Raw genomic sequence first — 18336 nt, forward strand, 5'->3', positions numbered from 1 at the left:
GCAAATTATGGTGGAAAATAAGTATTTGGTAATATGAAAAGTTCATGTCAATACTTTGTTATATATCCTTTGTTGGCAATGACAGAGGTCAGACGTTTCCTGGAAGTCTTCACAAGGTTGGCACACACTGTTGCTGGTATGTTGGCCCATCCTCCATGCAGATCTCCTCTAGAGCAGTGATGTTTTGGGGCTGTCGCTGGGCAACACGGACTTTCAACTCCCTCCAAAGGTTTTCTATGGGGTTGAGATCTGGAGACTGGCTAGGCCACTCCAGGACCTTGAAATGCTTCTTACGAAGCCACTCCTTCATTGCCCGGGCGGTATGTTTGGGATCATTGTCATTTTGGAAGACCCAGCCACGTTTCATCTTCAATGCCCTTGCTGATGGAAGGAGGTTTGTACTCAAAATCTCACGATACGTGGCCCCATTCATTCTGTCCTGTACATGGGTCAGTCATCCTGGTCCCTTTGCGGAGAAACAGCCCCAAAGCATGATGTTGCCACCCCCATGCTTCACAGTAGGAATGGTGTTCTTTGGATGCAACTCAGCATTCTCTCTCCTCCAAACACGACAAGTTGTGTTTCTACCAAACAGTTCTATTTTGGTTTCATCTGACCATATGACATTCTCCCAATCCTCTTCTGGATCATCCAAATGCTCTCTAGCAAACTTCAGACGGGCCCCGACATGTACTGGCTTAAGCAGGGGGACACGTCTGGCACTGCAGGATCTGAGTCCCTGGCGGCGTAGTGTGTTACTGATGGTAGCCTTTATTACATTGGTCCCAGCTCTCTGCAGGTCATTCACTAGGTCCCCCCGTGTGGTCCTGGCATTTTTGCTCACCGTTCTTGTGATCATTTTGACCCCACGGGGTGAGATCTTGCGTGGAGCCCCAGATTGAGGGAGATTATCAGTGGTCTTGTATGTCTTCCATTTTCTAATTATTGCTCCCTCAGTTGATTTGTTCACACCAAGCTGCTTGCCTATTGCAGATTCAGTCTTCCCAGCCTGGTGCAGGTCTACAATTCTGGTGTCCTTCGACGGCTCTTTGGTCTTCACCATAGTGGAGTTTGGAGTGTGACTGTTTGAGGTTGTGGACAGGTGTCTTTTATACTGATAACAAGTTCAAACAGGTGCCATTGATACAGGTAATGAGTGCAGGACAGAGGAGCCTCTTAAAGAAGAAGGTCCAGGTCTGTGAGAGCCAGAAATCTTGCTTGTTTGTAGGTGACCAAATACTTATTTTCCACCATAATTTGCAAATAAATTCTTTCCAAATCAGCCAATGTGATTGTCTGGATTTGTTTTCTCATTTTGTCTCTCATAGTTGAGGTCTCCCTATGATGCCAATTACAGGCCTCTCTCATCTTGGTGGGAGAACTTGCACAATTGGTGGCTGACTAAATACTTTTTTGCCCCACTGTATATATATATATATATATAAAAACAGCATATCACAGCCAAGAGATAACAGGAAGAAGTTAAAAGGTTAAGTTACTTGCCATGTTAAGCCTTAAGGTAAGCAGATCCAAGTTGCAGAGCCTGTCTTTTAAAGTCCCCCTGCAGGAGGGGGGGGGGTGGCTCTGAATACTGGCCAATACCCTGTTTTGGGCGGGCGGAGGGGCTCTGCATTAAAACTGACAGCTTCATAATCCATGAAATGAAACATAGGTGACAGCTGACCTGAGGAATGTTCATTTAACTTCTGTCACCTGGCTGGTAGGGTTTCATGAGGTTACAATCTCTTTCAATTCCTGGGAGAAGCTGCCTTACCTGTTGTATGATGGGTGAGCCTACACAGGGTCTGGGGTCAGAGCTTCCCAATTCTCTGAGGAACACTGGCCTTATCATGACTTAGGTGAGGAAGGCTACACTTTCGCAGACTGCTTGGCATCGAACTGAGGATGCCTTAACCTGCTGTTGACCCATAACCAGCCCACCATGTGTCACTGTGCCTCTCAGGAAGGGAGGGGGAAGGAGAATAAAGGATTGAGGAGAACGTCTAATAAAAAAGGGGAACTCCCCTGTATGGTTCTCTCTGCAGCAGCTGAAAGCCATCGAGAGGGAGAGAGAAGAAGCCGGCTTTCAGCTGCTGCAGAGAGAGACCTACAGAAGATCAGTTCCAGTAATTGCCCCCCCCCGCCGCACCCATTACCCTCCCTGCCCATATTGGACTCACCCAACTGCCTGGGCCCCCTGCTGTCCAGTAGGACTGGTTGTCCCCCCCCATCTACGACCCTGGCTGTATCCCCCCCAGCACCCTCTTATACTTACCTGAGCCCAATCCGATCCATCGATGTGCCCGAGAGCAGCGACTCTCACTACTGCCTCCCTCCTCTCTGAGCGGATTGATGGCAGCAGGAGTCATTGGCTCCCGCTGATGGCAATCAAATGCTGTGTTGAGCCAGCAGGGTGGGGGCTGAGCCACTTGCTCTGTGTCACCGGCAGACTATTATATATTATTTTTAATAATAATAATAATAATAATAAATACTTAGGGGTTTATTTACTAAAGGCAAATAGACTGTGCACTTTGCAAGTGCAGTTGCTCCAGAGCTTAGTAAATGCGCAGAAGTTCTGCTGACTTCCATCATCCAATCATGTGCAAGCAGAAATGCTGGGTTTTTTTCTTTACATATGATTGGGTATTCTTGGCAAAGGGGAGCTTCACCTCATTTACTAAACTCTGGAGCAACTGCACTTGCAAAGTGCACAGTCTATTTGCCTTTAGTAAAGCAACCCCCATGTGTGTGTGAAGTGCTCGGTTGATATGCCGCAGTAATGGACGCCTCAGTCTGCCGGGGATTCAATTGTTGTCCTGTGAGCTGGACGTTAGGAAGGTCTTACCCAGACCCCTGCGCACCCCCCTCCCCTATACTGCACCCCCTCCCCTATACTTCATCCCCCTCCCCTATACTACCCCCCTCTCCCCTATACTGCACCCCCCTCCCCTATACTGCACACCACCACCCTGTACTGTACACAACCCCACCTATACTGCACACCCCTTCCCTATACTGCACCCCCCCTCCCCTATACTGCCCCCCCTCCCCTATACTGCACACCCCCTCCCCCGTACTGCACCCCCCTCTCCTATACTGCACACCCCTTCCCTATACTGCACCCCCCTCCCCTATACTGCACACCCCTCCCCTATACTGCAGACCCCCTCCTCCATACTGCACCCCCCCCCCTCCCCTATAGAATACATTGGGATGACTTACCGGAAGCGAAGTACATGGACAGCCATACAGTCGGGGTTCGTTACTCGGATGATTATGAGAGCCTGCCGGGAGAATGTCCATCATTAGTATTCTGGATCCGTCACGTCTACATTTACAGGATTAATATTCATCTGAGAATTTCATTCCAAGTATAAGTCAGGACAAAGATTTGTTTTATGAAGAGAATGTGGAAGGATTAGTACAGAGGATTCCACACTTCCTAACCAAAGGGTCTTCAGACTGTAGGGGGGCCGGACTGTGGCCAGCGGGAGTAGAAAATATCCTGGATTCAGTGGAAACAAACAATGCCTCGGACTTTGTGGAAGGAATGGTGCTCCATCATCGGTGTCAGTGGGAGGAATAGTGCCCCATCATTGGTGTCAGTGGGAGGAATAGTGCCCCATCATTGGTATCAGTGGGGGAAATAGTGCCCCATCATTGGTGTCAGTGGGGGGAATAGTGCCCCATCATTGGTATCAGTGGGAGGGATAGTGCCCCATCATTGGTGTCAGTGGGAGGAATAGTGCCCCATCATTGGTGTCAGTGGGAGGAATAGTGCCCCATCATTGGTATCAGTGGGAGGAATAGTGCCCCATCATTGGTGTCAGTGGGAGGAATAGTGCCCCATCATTGGTGTCAGTGGGAGGAATAGTGTACTATCATTGGTGTCAGTGGGGGGCATAGTGCCCCATCATTGGTATCAGTGGGAGAAATAGTGGCCCATCATTGGTGTCAGTGGGAGGAATAGTGCCCCATCATTGGTATCAGTGGGAGGAATAGTGCCCCATCATTGGTATCAGTGGGAGGAATAGTGCCCCATCATTGACGTCAGGGGGAGGAATTATGCCAAACCTTCCCCACTCCATCCAAAAATTAAGAAAAAAAGGTTTTGGCTGGACGTACACTTTAATGGACATTGGTACTAAGACAAATGACGCTTCAATTCTACAACTCCTAGGTCAGGGGACTCCAAACTGTGGCCCGGGCGCCGGATGTGGCCCTTTACTTGCCGTTGTCTGGCCCATGGGGCACCAACTGACACCAATGATGGAGCACCATTCCTCCTACTGACACCATCAATGGGGGGGTAGTCTTCTCATGGATATCAATAATGGGGCACCATTCCTCTCATTGAAACCAATGATGGGGCACAGATGCCAGGGTACTTCCACTGGCCACAGTCAAGGGGGGGGGGCCCTAAAGTCTGAAGGACAGTACACTGGCCCTTTGTTTGCAGAGTTTGGAGACCCCTGTCCTGGGTGATTGGCTGTCTCTGACCTCAATATTTTAGTGACTGTCCTAGAATTGAACAGTGATGTCAGAACTCCTCCTCTGCATTATTTGTGTCTGGTTGCAACTTAAAATATTGAAGCAAACGTTTGAACGTGACAGCCAAAGAACTGGCATTTTCAGAAGTCAGCAGCAACCAGGACCCTCATCTCTCCCTATGAACTATTTTTTTTTTTTAAAGGAAAAAAAATTATAATTTTTATTTGTCATTTTATTTTAAATAATTACATAGAAACATAGAAAAGTGAAGGCAGAAAAATACTGAGTGGTCCATCGAGCCTGCCCATTTTTTTTTTTTTTTTTTTGGGGGGGGTTGTTTGTTTGTGTTTGTCTTTTTTTGCTTTTTTTGTTTGTTTGTTTGTTTTTCGGGGGTTTTTTTGTTTGGTTTTTTTTTATAATTTTTTGTTTGTTTTTTTTTTAAATCATTTTTTTTGTTTGTTTTTTTTAAATCATTTTTTTCGTTTGTTGTTTTTTGGTTAATTTTTGAGTATAAATCTATGCTTGTCCCAAACATGTTTGCAGCTATTTACTGGTGACCGGCTCACCACCTCTGCTGGAAGTTAATTCCGAGTATCAACTACTCTTTTAGTAAAATAGTCCTTTCTGAGATTAGTTTTGAACTTTCCTGCAGTTAGTTTCAGGTCCTGTCCCCGTGTTCTTCATTTTGATTTCGTGTTGGAAATCCTGCCCTCCTGAACCGTATTCACCCCCTTATCTTGATGATCCCTATTTTACTTATTTTAACACCATATTTATTTTAAATCTTTATTTTAATAAATTTTTTTTTTTTTTAGAGTTCATACACATTTATATAATGTTGCTATCGCCATCATTTCATAAATAAGTATTCAAAACCAGATACCTTTATAACATCGGTTTGCATCACACTTGTAGATTTTTTTATTTTTTTTTATTTACAGAGAAATTATAATTTTTATTTTGCTATTTTATTTTAGTCATTGTTTCTTAGCATTTAGACATTTACAAAATGATGATTTCTCTATTATTTTAGTATCGGCAAGTGCCGGCAACCTTTAAAAATCAGTTTGCAGTATAAAAGCCGTCCATCATACAGCCCCGAACTACATCACTGACCTAATATCCAAGTACCGCCCAACACGCACACTCCGCTCCTCACAAGACTTCCTTCTCTCTAGTTCCCTGGTCTCCTCCTCCCATGCCCGCCTCCAGGACTTCTCCAGGGTGTCACCCATCCTCTGGAACTCCCTGCCCCAACCCATCAGATTATCACCTACTCTCCTCTCCTTTAGGCGCACCCTGAAAACCCATCTCTTCAGGGAAGCCTACCCCACCCCCTGCTAACTTGCCAACCTCCTCCACTCTTCCTACCACTCCATCCCCCACAGCTATCTCCTCCTGTGCCACCACCCCCTCCCTCCTAGATTGTAAGCTCCAAGGAGCAGGGCCCTCGATCCCCTCATGTTTTGCATTGTATTGGTATTGTTCTGTCACATGTTCTGTCCCCCTTTGTAATGTACAGCGCTGAGCGAACTATTGGCGCTTTATAAATACTGTATAATAGTAATTGTGGATGGTCAGCTTGGCCTGCACGCTGGTTGACTGCCTCTATCTGACTGAAGTCCCAGATCAGTACTATCTGGGACTCCAAATAATCTCCAAACACGGAAAGGTTTCTTCACAGTAAGAGCTGTGAGAATGTGGAATAGACTCCCTCCAGAGTTGGTTGTGGCCAGCTCAATGGATTGCTGTAGGAAAGTCCTGGACTCTTTCTTGGATACACAGAATATAACTGGATATAACATTTATAGGTAAAGTTGATCCAGGTAATATCTGATTGCCTCTCGGGGGATCAGGAAGGAATTTGTTTTGGCGTTTTTGGTGCATTTTTGGTGCGTTTTACTGCGTTCCAGTACAGTTCTGTGCAGGAAAAATGCAGCCTGTTCTATTTTTTTTTCTGCATCCGGAACGCACTGGAACTGCAAGCACTGATGTGAACTATGACACTGACAACCAGATCACTGACTTTCTGTGCGTTTTGGATGCAGAAAAAAAGCAACTGAAACGCATAGAGTGTGAACCGGCCCTAAACATTAGTCATGTGACTATCCTTCCTGCAGCTCTCATACCCATTGCCTACCAAACTAGGTATGTAAGTCAACGGTCACACCACTGCGATTTAAAATTGCGTGATTTTGTGTGCGATTTCAGGTGCGATTTATTGCTACTTGCGAAAATTTTCAACAATTTCTTGCAATCTGCAGTGTGGTTTCCATTACATTCTATGGATGTGAAATCGCAACAAAACTGCAGAAAAAGTCATGCGAGAACTACTTCAGAAATCGCGCCGCAGCAAATCTCAAATGTTATGACCCTGAGATTCACATTCATTAGATGCGATTTCAATTCACAAATGGCATCTGAAATCACACTGGTATGACCGGGCACTGAGATTCACGTTCATTTGAAGCGCTTTCAGGTGCGGTTTCAGTACCCAAATCGCACCTCAAATCGCAGCGGTATGACCGGCACTGAGCGTCCCAGTAATCAAGGGATATAACAAGTTCATGGATGCTGTCATGGTTTGGTGTTGATTTTTCTATTCTATTGTCTTTTCTTCTATTCTATTATTTTCTTTTCTATTCTATTCTAATTTATTCTCTTCAAAATTTGAATTTCAGAAGACAGTAATATTCCACTGTATTTTTTTATTTTCTATTCTAATCTACTTCATTCTCTTCTGTTCTATTCTTTTATTGTTATATTTTAATTCTAACCTAATTAGATTTCTAATTAGAATTTCATCAGAATTTCATTTTGTTATTCAAATCTCTGAATAACCAAACATTTATCTGAATTTGGATTCAGAACGAAACGACCCACACATGTCTATATTACCCCACACATGTCTATATTACTCCACACGTGTCTATATTACCCCACACATGTCTATATTACCCCACACATGTCTATATTACCCCACACATGTCTATATTACTCCACACGTGTCTATATTACCCCACACGTGTCTATATCACCCCACACATGTCTATATCACCCCCACATGTCTATATTACCCCACACATGTCTATATCACCCACACATGTCTATATCACCCCCACATGTCTATATTACCCCACACATGTCTATATTACCCCACACATGTCTATATTACCCCACACACGTCTATATTACCCCACACATGTCTATATTACCCCCCACATGTCTATATCACCCCCACATGTCTATATCACCCCACACATGTCTATATTACCCCACACATGTCTATATTACTCCACACATGTCTATATCATCCCACACGTGTCTATATCACCCCACACATGTCTATATTACCCCACACATGTCTATATCACCCCACACATGTCTATATTACTCCACACATGTCTATATTACCCCACACGTGTCGATATTACCCCACACATGTCTATATTACCCACACATGTCTATATTACCCCACACATGTCTATATTACCCCCCACGTGTCTATATCACCCCACACATGTCTATATCACCCTACACGTGTCTATATCACCCCACACGTGTCTATATCACCCCACACGTGTCTATATCACCCCACACGTGTCTATATAGTGCCACACGTGTCTATATTACCCCACACATGTCTATATTACCCCACACGTGTCTATATTACCCCACACGTGTCTATATTACCCCACACGTGTCTATATCACCCCACACGTGTCTATATTACCCCACACGTGTCTAAATCACCCCACACGTGTCTATATCACCCCACACGTGTCTATATTACCCCACACGTGTCTAAATCACCCCACACGTGTCTATATCACCCCACAAATGTCTATGTTACCCCACACATGTCTATGTTACCCCACACGTGTCTATATTACCCCACACGTGTCTATATTACCTCACACGTGTCTATATTACCCCATAAGTGTCTATATTACCCCACATGTGTCTATATTACCCCTCAAATGTCTATATTACCCCACACATCTCTATATTACCCCTCACATGTCTATATCACCCCACACGTGTCTATATCACCCCACACGTGTCTATATCACCTCACACGTGTCTATATTACCCCACACGTGTCTATATTACCCCATAAGTGTCTATATTACCCCACATGTGTCTATATTACCCCTCAAATGTCTATATTACCCCACACATCTCTATATCACCCCTCACATGTCTATATAACACCCCACACGTGTCTATATCACCCCTCACATGTCTATATCACGCCACACGTGTCTATATCACCCCACACGTGTCTATATCACCCCACACGTGTCTAAATCACCCCTCACGTGTCTATATCACCCCACACGTGTCTATATTACCCACACATGTCTATATTACCCCACACGTGTCTATATTACCCCTCACGTGTCTATATTACCCCACACGTGTCTATATTACCCCACACGTGTCTATATCACCCCACACGTGTCTATATTACCCCACACATGTCTATATTACCCCACACGTGTCTATATTACCTCACACGAGTCTATATTACCCACACGTGTCTATATTACCCCACACGTGTCTATATTACCCCACACATGTCTATATCACCCCACACGTGTCTATATCACCCCACATGTGTATATATCACCCCACAAGTCTATATTACCCCACACATGTCTATATTACCCCACACATGTCTACATTACCCCACACATGTCTATATTACCCCACACATGTCTATATTACCCCACACGTGTCTATATAGTGCCACACATGTGAGGTATGGAGGCAGATGTTGAAGTGAGAGCAATACTTCTACATCCATCACTCACAGGATGTGAGTTGCGGCTCTTTCTTTTTAAAGCACACGGGCTTCCCCCAATTATGTTCTAAATAGTTACTGGAGACTTGCTGTGAAATTCATGGAAATGACCCGATACCATTATAGTTTCCCTGTAAACTGTCTACAAGATTAAATTCATGAATGGCGAGAAATTCCCGATAATATTTAGGCCAATAACAGATGTTCTTATACTTACAAAACGCTGAACTATTCCTGCAAGTTCCATGAATTCCTGAGATGAAGGATCTCTATACTTTGATGAGAATGGCAGTTCCATTCTTATAGTGAAAAAGTAAAAATAGGTTTTAATATTTGGGGGCGTAGTTGTTGTTGTAGTCAGTGCGGCTGTAGTTGTAGGCGGGGCAGTTGTAGTTGGTACTTCTGTAGTTGTAGGTGGGGCAGTTGTAGTTGGTACTTCTGTAGTTGTAGGTGGGGCAGTTGTAGTTGGTACTTCTGTAGTTGTAGGTGGGGCAGTTGTAGTTGGTACTTCTGTAGTTGTAGGTGGGGCAGTTGTAGTTGTTACTGTTGTAGTTGTAGGTGGGGCAGTTGTAGTTGGTACTTCTGTAGTTGTACTTGCTCCTGGAGTTGTAGCTGCTGTAGTTGTAGTCAGTGCTGATGATGTGGATGTTGCAGTTGTAGTTGTCTCCACAGTTGTTGTTGGTTCTGCAATGATATGTAAGGAACATTTTTTTTGTGTTATATATTAAGTTGGTTAAAAATACTATTACCAGTGCAATTGTATCCTCCGTCTATCATTACTGATTTTACCAAGTTCTTCAGGACTCTTTGGTTATTGAACACTGATTAAAGTGTTACTAAACTCAGGACCCCGCATTCACTATATCCGCTCTCCCCGGACCCTGCATTCACTATATCCACTCTCCCCGGACCCTGCATTCACTATATCCGCTCTCCCCGGACCCCGCATTCACTATATCCACTCTCCCCGGACCCTGCATTTACTATATCTGGTTTCCCCAGACCCTGCATTCACTATATCTGGTCTCCTCAGACCCTGCATTCACTATATCTGGTCTCCCCGGACCCCGCATTCACTATATCTGGTCTCCCCCGACCCTGCATTCACTATATCTGCTCTCCCAGGACCCTGCATTCACTATATCCGCTCACTATATCCGCTCTCCCAGGACCCTGCATTCACTATATCTGATCTCCCTGGACCCTGCAGTCACTATATCCGCTCTCCCCGGACCATGCATGCACTATATCTGGTCTCCCCGGACCCTGCATTCCCTATATCCGCTCCCCCTGGACCCTGCATTCACTATATCTGATCTCCCTGGACCCTGCAGTCACTATATCCGCTCTCCCCGGACCATGCATGCACTAGATCTGGTCTCCCCAGACCCTGCATTCACTATATCCGCTCTCCCCGGACCCTGCATTCACTATATCCGCTCCCCCTGGACCCTGCATTCACTATATCCGCTCCCCCTGGACCCTGCATTCACTATATGCGCTCCCCCTGGACCCTGCATTCACTATATCCGCTCTCCCCGGACCCTGCATTCACTATATCCGCTCCCCCCGGACCCTGCATTCACTATATCCGCTCCCCCTGGACCCTGCATTCACTATATCCGCTCCCCCTGGACCCTGCATTCACTATATCCGCTCTCCCCGGACCCTGCATTCACTATATCCGCTCTCCCCAGACCCCGCATTCACTATATCCGCTCTCCCTGGACCCTGCATTTACTGTATCTGGTCTCCCCGGACCCTGCATTCACTAAATCCGCTCTCCCTGGACCCGGCATTCACTATATCCGCTCTCCCCGGACCCTGCATTCACTATATCCGCTCTCCCCGGACCCTGCATTCACTATAACTGGTCTCCCCGGACCCTGCATTCACTATATCCGGTCTCTCCGGACCCTGCATTCACTATATCCGCTCTCCCCGGACCCCGCATTCACTATATCTGGTCTCTCCGGACCCTGCATTCACTATATCCGCTCTCCCCGGACCCTGCATTCACTATATCCGCTCTCCCCGGACCCTGCATTCACTATATCCGCTCTCCCCAGACCCTGCATTCACTATATCCGCTCTCCCCGGACCCTGCATTCACTATATCTGCTCTCCCCGGACCCCGCATTCACTATATCCGCTCTCCCCGGACCCTGCATTCACTATATCTGATCTCCCTGGACCCTGCAGTCACTATATCCGCTCTCCCCAGACCCCGCATTCACTATATCTGCTCTCCCCGGACCCTGCATTCACTATATCCGGTCTCTCCGGACCCCGCATTCACTATATCCGGTCTCTCCGGACCCTGCATTCACTATATCCGCTCTCCCCGGACCCAGTATTCACTATATCCGCTCTCCCTGGACCCTGCATTCACTATATCCTCTCTCCCCGGACCCTGCATTTACTATATCGGGTCTCCCCAGACCCTGCATTCACTATATCCGCTCTCCCTGGACCCTGAATTCACTATATCTGCTCTCCCCTGACCCCGCATTCACTATATCTGCTCTCCCCGGACCCCGCATTCACTATATCCGCTCTCCCCGGACCCTGCATTCACTATATCCGCTCTCCCAGGACCCCGCATTCACTATATCCGGTCTCCCCTGATCCCACATTCACTATATCTGGTCTCCCCTGACCCCGCATTCACTATATCTGGTCTCCCCAGACCCTGCATTCACTATATCCGCTCCCCCTGGACCCTGCATTCACTATATCCACTCTCCCCGGACCCTGCATTCACTATATCCGCTCTCCCCAGACCCTGCATTCACTATATCCGCTCTCCCTGGACCCTGCATTTACTGTATTTGGTCTCCCCGGACCCTGCATTCACTATATCCGCTCTCCCCGGATCCTGCATTCACTATATCCGCTCTCCCTGAACCCGGCATTCACTATATCCGCTCTCCCTGGACCCCGCATTCACTATATCCGCTCTCCCCGGACCCCGCATTCACTATATCCGCTCTCCCTGGACCCTGCATTCACTATATCCGCTCTCCCCGGACCCCGCATTCACTATATCCGCTCTCCCCGGACCCTGCATTTACTATATCGGGTCTCCCCAGACCCTGCATTCACTATATCCGCTCTCCCCGGACCCTGCATTCACTATATCCGCTCTCCCCGGACCCCGCATTCACTATATCCGCTCTCCCCGGACCCCGCATTCACTATATCCGCTCTCCCCGGACCCCGCATTCACTATATCCGCTCTCCCCGGACCCTGCATTCACTATAACTGGTCTCCCCGGACCCTGCATTCACTATATCCGGTCTCTCCGGACCCTGCATTCACTATATCCGCTCTCCCCGGACCCCGCATTCACTATATCCGGTCTCTCCGGACCCTGCATTCACTATATCCGCTCTCCCCGGACCCTGTATTCACTATATCCGCTCTCCCTGGACCCTGCATTCACTATATCCGCTCTCCCCGGACCCCGCATTCACTATATCCGCTCTCCTCGGACCCTGCATTCACTATATCTGATCTCCCCGGACCCTGCATTCACTATATCCGCTCTCCCCGGACCCCGCATTCACTATATCCGCTCTCCCCGGACCCTGCATTCACTATATTTGCTCTCCCACAGTACACACAGCATGAAAATGCAATTATTTTAGTAAATATAAACTGCGAAATACCTTTTCTCATCAGCAGTATATAGCAGTCTTGTGACTTCTATCAGTGTGCTACACAGCACTGGTTAAAGCTTGTAGGAGTTTTCTTCCTGCTCTAAAAAGATGCAGGACCCCTGACCTCTGTCTGACAGTATTGATTGGCCCTGTGCTGATCATATGCACTCTCCCAAGAAAAAAAAAAAGCCTCTCTAGCAATACACACTAAACTGCGCATGTACAGAGTGTCTTTACACCTTATGTCTTATCAGGAGATAAGAGGAAGACACTGGAAGAAGGGGAGGATCAGAGAAGACAGGCTCAAACAGCATTTTTAAACACTGCAGAGGATTAACCCCTTAGGTTCCAGGAGGGGCAGCTGTCCTGGGCAGTAAACCCATTCTATGGCATGCATTAATAGCGGAGGGGGGGGGGGGGGTGCAGTTCCACATCCTTGCCCTGGGTAATAGATGAACATGTCCCAGTACTGCTCACCACAGGATCATTTGTACACAGTACTCCGCCTACAATACAAGAGGCGATATACTTTTAGTTTTCATGGCTCATATTTTTAACTGCCACCAATTTGCTAATTCCAACTTCTGCAGCTATTGGACCCTCTGAATGTATTAAATTGAAAGCCTAAAAAAAAAAAAATAATGCGGCCACCTCTATGGACTGGTAAGCTGTAATAAGTTACAATTTAGATTTCTGAATTCAGATTCTTTACCGTTCCTGTTGTTATGGTGGTTTTGTATATATTTGTGCTAGATATGACATTTGGACTTGTTCCGGATGTGTCTGATTACCCACCTAAGGACCGCCAACCAGCAATTTACTGCGGACAGGGGACCTGTACTGGCACATCGTTGTACCTGTACGTCGCTGACTTTTTCCGGGCACAGGGTGCGTCCAGCCGCTCTCCTGCCCGACGACTCCCATTGTGATTAGACACAACGAGATTTTGTCAGCAGGCCCCAGCCATTGATTCATGGCCGGAACCCGCTCATCTTTATAGTACATCATGGGACACAAAGCCAACATAATATTCCTTACTCATAGGGACATTCCAAAGCACTGCTCATGGGGGGAGGGAGACACAGCCATCACCGACAGGCCAAAAATGTACCTTCACAGCAGCCTATAACACACTGCGACCAAAGGCGGCCTCCTCAGTGGGCCTTACAACAATCTGATAAAATCTTGTAAAGGTGCGAATCAATGACCAGGTTATGGCCTGTTAGAAAAAGTACACAGGTGGTGCAAACACCTAGCGCATTATCCAAGGTTTATTAAAAAGTACAACCCTTGGGTTACAGCTCTGAGGAAAGTGACACGTCCCCGAAATGTGTCAGCAGGCCGACCACACCACCATTCGGACACTCTGCCATCATTTTGGCCATCTCTCTGGTCTTACCGGCTTTATATGTGCTAAGTTTGTGAGTATGTTTTTGTCTTTTTATGCTTTTTAATAAACCATGGATGATACGCTAGGTGTTTAAGCTTTTTTTCCAGTTCGTTGATCTCCCCATCTGAGGAGGGCTTCATCTCCGGGACTTTATCCACAGGTCATTCACACACCTGATTATTGGTATTGACCCCTTTGAGGCAGAGGAGAGTTAGTACTTTGTCCTATATGGCCTTTTAGACCTCAGCCATTGAAGCCTGATGGTGGACCACCCTGGAAGCATTACACTGCAGAAGCCCTACTTTTCAAGCCATATGTTTGAGGGGAAAAAAAGCTGATGAATCCTACAGGAACAATTGTCAACTTGGTAGCCACCTGACCCCTCCTTGGTCCTTTTGGAAAGACAAAAAGTGAATCTGACTGCTGAAATGTCAGTTTCATTACATTTTTGATAACCTGCCCACATCTAACTTCTGGAGGTTCTTATCTTCCAGTGACTGAGGCCTGAAAAAAAAGTAGACTAAATAATGTCCTGGTTAAGAGGAAAAGATGAAACCACCCTCAGCAAAAACAACAGTTGAGGTGGAAAAAGCATCTTGTAGTGGTGGAGTGCCAGTAATAGCAATCAAGAGCACAACCTTCTGAGTCAAAAGAACTAACAAAAGGTCCAGCATCGGCTCAAATGGTGATCTCTGTAAAAATTGACAGCCAGAAACTGAGATCCCATGGGGACTGCATGGAGGAACCATATGTGTGACACATTGAACAAAAGCACACACTAAGGAATGAGAAGCAAGTGGCCTATATAAAGGGGCTGCCAAGGCCAAAATCTGCTCCTTGATTGTGCTCAAGGCCATTCTCAAATCAGCTCCATACTGGAGGAAAGCCAAGATCTGACCTTCAAAATATTTGCAAGGCTGAAAGTTCCTCACCTCACACCAGTCTACATATGATTTCCAGGTTTTATGGTAAATCATCATAGAAGTAGCCACCCTGGTTACTTCTTAGTAGGTTGAAAATGACTGTATCAGACACCCCCCCCCCCCCCCCTCTATCCTTCAAAACTCCATTACAGCCAGCGGCTGTAAAAAAGGATGGAAGATAACACCTTGTGCCAGGAAGTCTGGCTGAGCCTGAAGATTCTAAGGATTGTCCACTGAGATGATCACAATGTCTGAATGCCATGTTCTCCTGGGCCAAGCAGGTGCAATCAGAATCACCAGTGTTCCCTCCATCTGAAATTTGTTGAGGTACTTGGAGGAACAGTATAGGCTGAACATCACTGTTTGGCTTTGGAAAGGTTAAATTCTTGAAACCTTTTGTTCTCCAGAATTGGCATGATCACTATCTGAGACAGAAGTTTACCGAGAGCCTGCAACCGCAATAATCTTTTTTGGGGATTAATAAACATATGAAAGCATAAAAAACAGAGGGGGAAATTCTTAGAATTCCAGCTTGTATTTGTAAATCATACAACAGACCCAATCTTCTCCCCCTGCCACACTTCCACAAATGTCCTCCCCCCCCAGCCAGTGGGGGTGCCCTTTTTATTGAGATGGAATTTTAGGGTCCACCTTGTCTGGCTTATAGGACCAATATTTGTATGAAACTGTCTGAAGTCTTCGTCCTGGAGATCGAAGCCTGCAAGTGACAAAAGGACTATTTCATGGCTACAGGAGTAAAAATAGAAGGAACAGTTTCCCTTTAAGATGAACACTTATCCTCTTTCCAAAATGGTTAAAAAAAGTTTCCTTCTGAAAACTTATGGATATACTTATCCAAATTTAGCTCAAATATATGTTCCACCTGAATGAGAAACCCCACCGACAGCTTTTTGAGGGGTAATTCTGCAGGCCGGCATTTTGGCAAAATAATCCTACATATGTGTATGGACAAAGTCCTAAGTGCAAAATAAATGGAATCCTTAAAAACTTCCCCAGCATAAAAAAAGAGCCCGCGGGGCCGGTGCCTACTCTACCTATTTGGTAATCTGACCCTGCCAGAATCTCCTCGTCAGGTATTACTGAGCAGGGTTTTGTGTATGCAGGGTCCAGTGCTGAGCAGCTGCATTACAGGCAATCTCATCATCCTCTTCAGGTTCCAGAGAATGAGAGCTTTACATTTGGATCTGGTGATATTGTGCAGAGAGCTGACCATCACTGGCCATCACCTTCAGACACTAGAAACTTGAGGTACATCCTGTATGGAAGGGATTATATAGTGGATAACTTTTTTTTGCCAGTGTCCAATCACCTCTAGGTCAGCAGTAACCAACCAGTGGTCCATGGACCACTGATGGTCCACAAAAGAATTTTGGTGATCTCCAGGGGTTTCTGCTGCAAAATCAACATTGTGGTGGATGTGTACCACCCAATGTTGTTTCCAGTGTTGTTCTCAAATCTCACTGACAGTGAATACTGAACTCAGAGGAAGGCCCTGGGAGTAGTGCAGAGAGCGGGAGGTGAAGAAGCGGCTTCCAATGCCAGCGCTGATCACAGGCTGTAGAAGGAGCACGGAGCTTGAGAAGATGGCTGGATAAGGAGGTAAGATCTAATGATGAGTCTGTGTAAGGCAGGAGTGTGATGCAGAGTGAGGAAGGGGGGGGAGGGCAGAGGGGTGCAGAGAGCCGGAGCATTGTGTGTAGAAGGCAGCAGTGTGATCCAATGGAGGGGGGTTAGAGAGCCGGAGCATTGTGTGTATAAAGCAGCAGTGTGATCCAGAGGGAGGGGGGTTAGAGAGCCGGAGCATTGTGTGTAGAGGGCAGCAGTGTGATCCAGAGGGAGGGGGTTATAGAGAGCCGGAGCATTGTGTGTATAAAGCAGCAGTGTGATCCAGAGGGAGGGGGGTTAGAGAGCCGGAGCATTGTGTGTATGAGGCATGTAAAATCATGTTAGTGGTCCACAGGAGTCAAAATTGTGAGTTTAGCAATCCGTGAGGTCTGAAAGGTTGGTGACCACAGCTCTAGGTGGTGGATAACCCAATGAGTAAGGAACATTATGGAGGCTCTGTGTCCTACGATGCAATACAGGTGAGTTGAATGCAGCAGTTTATTGAGTAGTAAAAGTTAAAAGCTCTTACAAGATAGCAGTCAGGTAAAAGCCTCATCAGGTATAATGCCAGGGAGACACACTGAGCCGACTAGCAGTAGTGAATGTGGTGGAACGCACAGGCAAGATGGCTGCCGTTTTTCCAAGAGAGGCGTGGAACACACTGTGCAGTGGAATAACGTCCTTACAGGATGTCTCCAACTTACAAGCTGACCTCAATGTTCTGTGTAATTGGGCAACTATGGGGCAAATGAGGTTTAATATTAATAAATGTAAGGATCTGCACTTGGGGGCTAAGAATATGCATGCATCATGCATACGGGGGAGTCAATGGTGGAGAAGGATCTGGGGGAGAGTCAATGGTGGAGAAGGATCTGGGGGGGGGGGTCAATGGTGGAGAAGGATCTGGGGGGGTCAATGGTGGAGAAGGATCTGGGGGTTCTGGTAAATCACAAGATTAATAATGGCAGCAATGCCAAGCTGTGGGTTCTAAAGCGAACATTGGGGAACTGGAGAAAGTACAGAGAAGGGCAACCAAACTGATACGAGGCATGGAGGAGATCAGCTATGAGGAAAGATTAGAGGAACTGAATGTATTCTCTACTGAGAAGAGGAGATTAAGGGGGGATATGATCTCCATGTATAATACATAAGGGGGATATGATCTCCATGTATAATACATAAGGGGGATATGATCTCCATGTATAATACATAAGGGGGGGATATGATCTCCATGTATAATACATAAGGGAGGATACGATCTCCATGTATAATACATAAGGGAGGATATGATCTCCATGTATAATACATAAGGGGGGATATGATCTCCATGTATAATACATAAGGGGGGATATGATCTCCATGTATAATACATAAGGGAGGATATGATCTCCATGTATAATACATAAGGGGGGATATGATCTACATGTATAATA

At 46.3% G+C, this 18336-nt stretch overlaps 1 protein-coding gene across 1 annotated transcript in view; it reads right to left on the reverse strand.

Annotated features, from left to right (window-relative positions):
* LOC149438072 (uncharacterized) overlaps positions 1–13969 on the reverse strand; it is a 58535-nt gene extending 44566 nt beyond the window's left edge. The window contains exons 1-3 of the mRNA XM_089660291.1: positions 13822–13969; positions 9519–9985; positions 3226–3287 (exon numbers count right to left, since the gene is read on the reverse strand). Of these exons, the coding sequence (XP_089516417.1) occupies positions 3226–3287; positions 9519–9985; positions 13822–13969 (677 nt within the window). The remainder of the gene's footprint in view (positions 1–3225; positions 3288–9518; positions 9986–13821) is intronic.
* Between the last annotated feature and the right edge of the window lie 4367 nt (positions 13970–18336).

This window comes from Staurois parvus, unplaced genomic scaffold (assembly GCF_062004578.1).
Source record: "Staurois parvus isolate SC_StPar_1 unplaced genomic scaffold, SC_StPar_1.0 ptg001221l, whole genome shotgun sequence".
In the NCBI taxonomy this organism is placed as follows: domain Eukaryota; kingdom Metazoa; phylum Chordata; class Amphibia; order Anura; family Ranidae; genus Staurois; species Staurois parvus.